This window comes from Perna viridis, chromosome 3, assembly GCF_037379345.1.
Source record: "Perna viridis isolate PV_CMFRI_1.1 ecotype Kerala chromosome 3, ASM3737934v1, whole genome shotgun sequence".
Lineage (NCBI taxonomy): Eukaryota > Metazoa > Mollusca > Bivalvia > Mytilida > Mytilidae > Perna > Perna viridis.
In genome coordinates this window covers 18442158-18451182 of record NC_142447.1, presented here as the reverse complement: position 1 = coordinate 18451182, position 9025 = coordinate 18442158, and the positions used below count along the sequence as shown (strand labels likewise).

Here is a 9025-nt window from a genome sequence, read left to right as displayed (position 1 = left end):
TTAGTGCAGGCGGTGTTGCCATAGATGTCACAGCGGTATGAGTTCGAGTCCCGCGGAGGGAACGACAAACATTTGCTTCGCAAATTTGACAGTTCTAACATCGTTGGGAATTTTTCAGACCCTTCTATATATATATCAGATATCATAGTCATTTGTCCATATTCGATGAAAAAGTGTGTATTAGATAAATAATAGATATGCATTGATAGTTGTCAATGGAAATTATGACGTAATTATCGTAATTCAGGACGACAAAGTGATTTTTTGAAAAACTCGTTAAAAACTTTTTGAATATCAAACTGAAAGTAGAATGTAATATTTCTCTCCCTTTAATGCAAATCAGTACAATACTGATTGTGAGGCTCCGAGTAAAAAATGTGTATTTTTCTTGTTTTATTTGTCCCAACAGCGTAATTGTGGATCAATTAGCCATATAAAACATCTTTTGTTGTCTCCCTGTTGTAAACACTACGTTTGTGGCAAATTTGGACCTTAATTTAAGGATGTGTGATCCTGTGAATGAGACGCTGAGTATTATTTATACTCACACTCACAATGGCGGTCGAAAATGCACCCAACGCCAAAATCCAGAGACACCTGCCAGTACATTTTGGTACAAGCTTCATCAAAGGTACAACCCATTCTGTAGTCTTAAACGAACTAAAAACGTTTGTGGATGAAAAGTCGATTACATCTATACAAATATCCTTGTGAAATGAGCGATATGACAATATGTGGTTACATATCGAAGTATGGAGAAGTAGTCCAATGATCTATGAAAAGGAGCATAGTAAAAAGAAACAAATATAGAAACTGGCACTCGTTATGTCCAACTTATGAATTGTGTCCCTGTCATTCCAAAAACTACTAAATTTGGAAGGTTCGATATGTGCCTAATTACTGACAATAACAGAACAGAATGTCTCTGTTGCTCAAAAACCGACCATCCCTCCTACATATGCATCCAAAATCCTACACGTAGAACTCAACCGGAACGTAAATGCTATAGATGCAACAGTCTGACACATACTACTAAAGACTGTCCATATACATTGTCTGTTACCGTTGCGACGTGGAGGGCCACGGGCATCGCCAATGCGAGGCGGAAGATCGAGAGATATACGGCGATTATATTTATGATATTCGGGAAGAACGGAGCGCCAATCGTATGGATGACAAAACTACAGCGAACGTCCATACAGAGCACGACAAACAAGTACTCAATAAAACTATTGAATCCGTGCTGGAAAATGAAAATGAGCCAATTTCCATTCCTGAACAGTCGGTAATTCTAGGTGCGTCAAACTGTAAAAGAATTGACTTTGTACAAGCTGGTGATAATGTATATATCTTTGCAATTTCATGAACCACATTAGAAAACGTCCAAATTTTATTGGACAAGTCAGATTCAAATGTGGAACCAGAATTGGTGAAAAATGTTATAGTGAACTTGGGTACAAATGATATAAGCACCTTCAAAAATGAGTTAGAACAGGTCATTGGTAATCTCACTAATTGTGTAGATAAGGTAAAGGCAAAATATCAGCCAAAATAGTTATTTGTAGTATTATGCCTAGAAGAGGCAAGAGTGCTTATATTCAAGATCTTTTGTTTGTTAACAACTGTATTAGAAAACTATGTAAAAACAGTCAAATGTTACAATTCATTGATTTATGGTCAGAGTTTACACCAAATAATGTACCAAATAAAGCATTATATGATGTAAATGATCCCACAGGGATCCACATAAGTCATACTGGTGCTGAGATAATCAGAGATATTTCCTGTGATTTTATGCATACAAGTGCTGAATGTGAATATCAAACCTCCAAGTAAGGAAAAGGATCTGTCAGTAAGCAACAAGCTAAAAAAACTTCAAGATAAAGTGTTCCCCTGTAGCTACATTGTACATGTACAGGTCTTTTAAAGTCACAATTGTTTACATATATTGTTGTGGTTTAAATGTCAAGGTGAATATGGTTAACACGTGTCTATTGATTGTACTTATATATTATGATCTCCTTAATAACTTTAAATGTGAACGGTAACCAGCGTGCAGCTAGCCGTCAATACCAGCTCGCATGGAAGCCAGCCGTCAATAATGTGGTGCGTAGCGCCTAATACTTAGTTAATTCCACTGGAACCAGTACACAATTTTAACTGACGTCAGTTTCCGGTATATATTCTGATCATCGTGTGTGCTTATTTTTGTTCTGTTGTCTGGATTCACAAGAAGATGGATTATTTGTGTGAGTTATTATATTTACTTTGTGTATTTAATGATTATTGTTGTGTAGTCACTCGACTGGCGTCGTCGACAGGATCTTACCTGGTGAAAAAAATTTTCAAATTTTCCGCGTGATCTTCATTCGGATCACGCATTTCCAGCTCATTGATTCACATTTGTCTGCTTTTATCGGATGGGCACTATTATAAAATATTCACCGAGAACAAATAGGTTAATTTGATAACAAATTCTCATTGTTTCTTTGTCATATAACATGATTTTTCATTGCAGCTGAGAAAATGAAATTAATTGTCCACCATTACCGCCTTCGTCTTGACTAGTGGGCGGAAGAAGATTTGTAACTTCCGGAAGTGCATTCTTGGAATAAGACGTCCTAAAATATGATATATACATTTGTTTACACTTACAATTATGAACAGCCACCGAAGCTTTTCAACATCGGATTATATAATAAAATAATTCATTTGAACAGTGAATCAAATATTTATTAACAAAATTTGATATAAATTGTACTGTGTTTGTTACTTAAACCATCCAAATTATATACAATTTAAGAACCCAGATTTAGTACAAAAAGATGACAAGACAACGTCGGCCTTAGAAGATGTAACTGCTATGGCCAGTCAGGTTGATAGCCTGATTAAAGGAAAAAATGAAGCGGCAGGAAGGAGAATGTGTAAGTTGGCGAAGGTGGCGTTAAGCCAAGGTCCAGTACCCGAAAATCAAATGTCGATTTGCTCCTACCATCCCTAGATGAAACTTCTGTAGGGTCTCCCAACAGAACTGTAGTGGCTAACCCTGATTCAGGAACAGGTACAAGTTAAAAACCAGGTGATCAGTTTGCATTAGCAATTTCAAACTTACAGTTAGACAGCCCACAGAGTAACGGGCCTGCACAAGGTGGTGGGACTCAGAGGCCACCAGCCTCGACTCCTCAGCCATCAAATCATGTTGTACATGATTTACAAGGAGAAAGTCAGAGGCCACAAGCCTCGATTCCACAACCATCACATCAGGGTATGCATTTATTAGGAGATCGGAGATCAACTACCCCGACGTCTCAATCCAATGTTCAATGTAGTCGCGGTGACCAAGGTAAGATGTTATTAGACCACAATCTTGATGGCTCATATCTGCCCAACAATGTTTACATTATGCCGCCAAACCATATACCGGCTAGTAACACCCAACATGTTAACCAACGCCATATGATGCCCTCTACAGACAATCATACTATAGTTCCTCCCCAATTGCCTCCAAATAAAATGATAATTGATATAAGTCAACCTCCACCAAATGCAGGCAAACAAGAAAAAAATGTACCTCCTATACTTGGTTCTGATCTGCAAAACACCACCTCTAGCAAGGAAAATGGACAAAGTCGGGGTAGAACAAAGAAACGACGTCAATATGTATCGTCTGACAGTGAGAGCTCAATGGATCGTGCTTTCAATCTGGTGGCGCCTGTAGCTTCTGAAGGTCGTGATCGCAGTCACAGCCCACAACCACCTAAGTTACCATTATACACAGGGTCAGGAGCACTGACGTGGGAGTCATTCATCTACAGATTTCAACGCACTGCACACAGGAAAGGTTGGGATGAACCTAAAAAAATTAGTCGGCTCTTTGATTGTTTGTCCGATCGAGCTTTGGAATATGGTCGACGTGTTACCATGGGAACAGAACATTCATTTGACGAGCTGCGACGTTTCTTGAAAGTTCGTTTTAGCAGGAAAGAAGAACCTTTTTATGCTAGACGACAACTACAGTTTGTAAGACAGGACGACTCAGAATCTCTTGCGGAATTCGCAGAAAGGGTTCAATTCTTGGCGGTAGATGGGTATCGAGCTGATGCTGAAGATATTGTAGACCAAATAGCAACGGAAGCTTTTCGAAAGGGTCGCAAAGAAATGGGAGCAGCACGGTATGTGATAGAGCGCAATCCAAAAACGGTAAACCAAACTGTTAAATGGGTTAAATCATCAATAGCCAACCACCGAGCTATCTATTGGTATAGGAGCCCTGCTCCAAGCAACCGAAACTCCTACAGTCACAGGCAAGTTAAGTTTGCAGAGCCACCTGAAGAGGAACAACAAGTTCAAGGGCCTCGTGCCCTGGACAACTCAAGTAGTGCACAGGAAAATCAGGAGTTAAAGACAAACATCAAACAACTAGTCTCTCTGATGGTTCAGCTTCTTAATCGAGAAAGAAGTCCAGGACGAGGATTTGGCAGCACGGCATATCCACCCAGGGTCCACCCAGATCAGAATTCAGAGGGAGGTCTCCAGACTATAGAGGTAGGTCCCCGTCAAATCAAAGGGGCCAAAGTCCACAATCTCCCAGGTCACCATCGCCACACAACAAATTTGCTAGATCCACGAGTCCAGATCGCTCTACGTTCATACGATCGCCTAATTTACAGCAGGGGACATCGTCCCCGCGGCACAATCAGGATTTAAACACCAGAGAGTCAGGTCATTAGGCTTGGACCAGACCCAAGACACAACGAGCCTAAAGGATATAATAGCCCGTAGAATCGTAAAAGGGAGGACTATGGTTTTAGAAGTTGTTATCGAATCAACCAGGGTTACAGCAGTGGTTGATACTGCTGCTACGATTACTCTCGCAGATGAATCCCTGTTTGCTGATGTACCATCAGATGCTGAAGTGGTACAACTTTCTGGAATAGGCAAGCGGCCTCTTGGTCGGTTACTCACAGGAGTACCCATTTCGATTGGAGAAGTAACCGTGAACTGGGACGTTTGTGTGATAAAAATATGTTATCAACTCGTTTTAGGTTTAGATTTTCTTGCGAGGCGATAGTTAATATCCCTGCCGGTACCGTGATTTAACAGAACGATGAAGGATAGAATAGTCGAGGAATGCAAGACCAGTGTGTCAACGGCCATAGTCAGCAAGGGTATCACCCTGCCCTCTAACAGTGTTACTACAATATCAGTGAGGGTTGAGCCAGCACCTCCGGCAGATTACATATTGGAGTCAACAAGCACCATACCCGCCGTCTTGATGTCTAGCGTAATCGGAAGTGGACAAAGTTGCATGGTGCGGTTCATAAATGACTCTGCTCATTTCGTCAAATTAAAGAAAGCACGCTGCATTGGACAAGCTGAAGAGTTCAAGAGTTCAAGGAGGTACTGCACAGTTCAGCAACAGAATCATTACTCGTCCGAAAAATAGAGGGGTCAACCATGGCAGAGGGGACACAACTCCCCCAGCCTTTGCCGGAACAGGAGGGGACACAACTTCCCCCGCATTTGGTTGATTTGTTTGACCGCTCCGTTGATACATTTAACTGAATCAGAAGGCACAACTTAAGAAACTTCTCTGTGAGTTTAGTGATGTCTTCTCTAAACATGATCTAGACCTGGATTGTCTTACCAAGGTACGACATAAGATACCTATGAAACAACGGATGAGAAGATCCCCGTGGGAATTCCAAGATGTTGAACAGAAGCACGTTGAAAAATAATTGGAAGCTAACGTTATCCGGCCCTCTACATCAGAATGGGCATCCGCTCCTGTCCTAGTCCGCAAACGGAACGGATCTGTTAGATGGTGCATTGACTTTCTGCACGTTGGTAGTAGATACTATCAGATACAACTTGAGGATGACGATTTTGTAAGGAGTCCGCCTTCATAACCCGCTGCGGATTATTTAAACACACCCGAATGGGAATGGGGCTTTGCAATGCTCCCGCCACATCTCAAAGAGCAATGCAATTGGTCCTCCTAGGTTTGACATGTTCTAAAGTTCTCGTTTACCTCGATGACATAGAGGTGAACATTGCATTAAAAATCTCCATTTAGCTCTGCTTCGCTTTCGACAATACAATCTCAAGTTGAGGCATAAAACACTTTTCCGGTCTGAGGTTGAATTCCTTGGTCAGCGCCGATGGCATCAAAATAGCGCCTTCCAAAGCCGAGGCAGTACAAAATTGGCCAGTGCCAACCATCAGTAAAGAATTAATGAGTTTTCTAGGGTTTCTCAATTGCCATCGTGACCATGTCAGTAACTTTGTCTCTCTTACAGCTTGTTTATATGAACTCTTAAAATTAATGGTTTTAACAAGAGGAATGAAAGAAAAACTGTCTCGGACGTCGCCCAGTATAAAAAGGTCAGAACCTGACAGCAGATCGGACACTCTGTTGTCTTGTAAGTATGTGGTGTCCCCAGATGGGAATCTTAGCACACTCATTTCTGGTATGGAAAGTGCCCCGACCAATTCCACTAAAAGCACCCAATCACACGTTCAGTCTGCAGACCATCTATTCCAGTACAAAAATTCTGACTATTTTAATATTATCAAACCATGTTCCATCACTTTAAACGATATCTTTGACTACAATGATGACGAACCACATTGTACCATATCAAAATGTGGTATTAAAAGTTGCAAAACATGCAACATTCTTATAACCGACCCTTACTTCTCCAGTTCTCTTACAAACCTGAAAGAATCGGTTGTTTTGATCAGAGGGGAGCGTCGTCCCCCACGTGTAACGTTGATGAATTGAGCAAACTTAGGACGCTTATTCCGTTGAATCCGATGAACATTCCAATAGCTTAGTTCATGGGCTAAAACACGACGAGGTAGACCGGTGCGGTTACCGGCGCCGTTGCGGGATTAGTAAAAGGCAGAGAAACCGCAATTACAACTGTATATAATATTGTAAATATTTGTGTGTATATAATTAATCATGTTAAGCTGCTTATATATTCTAGATTGAGATTGGTTCATGGAAGAAGATGAACCTTCCCTTAATTGTCCAGAAAGTTGGTGTACGGATTCTTCTGAGGATTTAGACTGGGACGTCGCTGAATTCTTTGTGTCGGATGAACTAGGTTCAGGCGATGAGGCTATAGATGATAAGAAATCTGCTGGCGGCACATCCCAAGCAGAAGACAACATGAGAATAGTGCCGGTTTCACAGGCCAACGAGAACCAGCGAGTAGTGGAGGATCATGTAAAGGCCGCATGCATGTTAGCTTGCCCTTCTACAAGCGCCTCGTGTTCTGATGATGGCCAAGCAGCTGTATCCATACCTCGGAGTCGCACGTGTTATGTATGCGGCTTACAAACGACGGACAAGATGAGGCGCCATGTACAGAAGACTCACTTACCATGGTTTTGGTATCCGACCACAACATGTTGGGAATGTCATACCCAAGAGATCCAAGCATCCTCAGTTGCCTTCAAACATTGAGATCATCCCATTGGTTGTACCTTTGATGACGAACACATCCACCATTGGTGTTTACTGGTAAATTGGTCACTTAACAAACTTGCGTCATGGTTGAACTGTAAAAGTCTTGATGATTTGCTAGCCTATGTGTTAGATACGGAAGTGTACCGTACTCTACAAAGCGGATTTTTAGAGCAGGAGATGCAATATCTAACGTATTATGTGGACAACTATAGTGCTAACCCGGTGCATCGGCCGACTTTCAAGCCGCCAAATCATGGTCTGCATCGTAAACTGGTTGCTAGTGGCCAGTCTGCTTCGCCGTGTAAGCCCTGCTAACCAACAGGGGTTTGCGATATACGAACGATATTCAACCTTTGAGGGCGCAGATATTCAGGCACCAGTAAAACCTCTCGATGAGCCATGCCTGTTTATAGACACTCACTTTCAGTTGGACCTTGTGACTCAGAGATTAGGCTTCCGCAATTTCCTGCACATGAATGAAACCATAGCGCCGAGCAAAAGTCATGGGTTATATTTTTGCGCCGCCAATTATGTTTTCCCCAGGAATTGGAAGAATTGGAGGGAAACGTGAAAGTCGAGGCATCCAAGATATTGTGAATGATTAATCATATACCAAGTTAAATAGAACTTTATTGAAGCATGTTGAATCTAGAGTCTCCACAATGATGATATTGGCTATAAAACTACTAAAACTAGATGTGAACTTGTCCTCTGACCTACATTTGTATGACACAGGAACTCAATAGTACCAAATGTTTTCTTGAGGAATAACAATACATAAAACTGGGTAAAAATCTATTGAAGCATGTTATTATATAGTGTCCACGAGCATATGTAAAGAATAGTTTTGGACGGACCCTTGCGAGAGGACGATAAGTGAATAAGATATGATATCAGTGATTATGAAAAAAGATGTGGGAAATTCTTACACACAGAGCAGTACTTTCCTTCAAAAATCTCACTGACTAGCCCGAATAATACAGGATTGTATAGAATTCAACTAGCCCGAAACAAGAAAAGTACACACCGTTTCACTAACCCCAATCAATTTTAATAGCCCTTGGCTTTGGGCTAATGGCTTAAGGTGAGCACCGACATCCAACTGATTTGGCATACATGTGCAATAGAACATGTAGTATCGGTATGGCATTTACTAGTGGAAAGAAATGACATGTTGTCAAGTTTTTTTTGTGACTTCATTATTTTTTATATAAAAATGCATAGTTTACCTATATAATTTTTTGATGTTGCAAAGATGATGATCGTTCATTTAGGTTTCATGTTGAGTTAGATGTCTTATACTGTCATCCAAACAAATGATAAATGATATGCACATGTATGCATCTCTTTATTATTCTTTTCCTCGTCAATGGCAACTTTCATCTCTCCATCGAGAATTTCCTTCCACCAGTTGTTAATGTCTGATTCAATCTTTAGTAAGTTTTTTGGTCATTCCTGGAGAATCAGTACATGTAAGCATCTCATTAAGATATGCAAGGCTATTTACAGTCATTAATGAACCCCATATTGTCCGTACATTTATATATA

General features: G+C 40.8%; 1 protein-coding gene across 1 annotated transcript; it reads left to right on the top strand.

The window, feature by feature from the left end:
* The first annotated feature begins 1829 nt into the window (after window positions 1-1829).
* On the top strand, window positions 1830-4734 carry LOC148621297 (uncharacterized). Its single transcript, XM_088575460.1, has 2 exons — window positions 1830-2249; window positions 2519-4734. Exon 2 carries the CDS (start codon window positions 3268-3270, stop codon window positions 4705-4707), a length of 1440 nt encoding a protein of 479 aa, XP_088431586.1. The 5' UTR covers window positions 1830-2249; window positions 2519-3267; the 3' UTR covers window positions 4708-4734.
* Window positions 4735-9025: the final 4291 nt, after the last annotated feature.

Bases quoted from the DNA above. Each gene is read 5' to 3' on its own strand.
- LOC148621297 (XM_088575460.1), top strand. From the start codon at position 3,268: ATGCATTTATTAGGAGATCGGAGATCAACTACCCCGACGTCTCAATCC.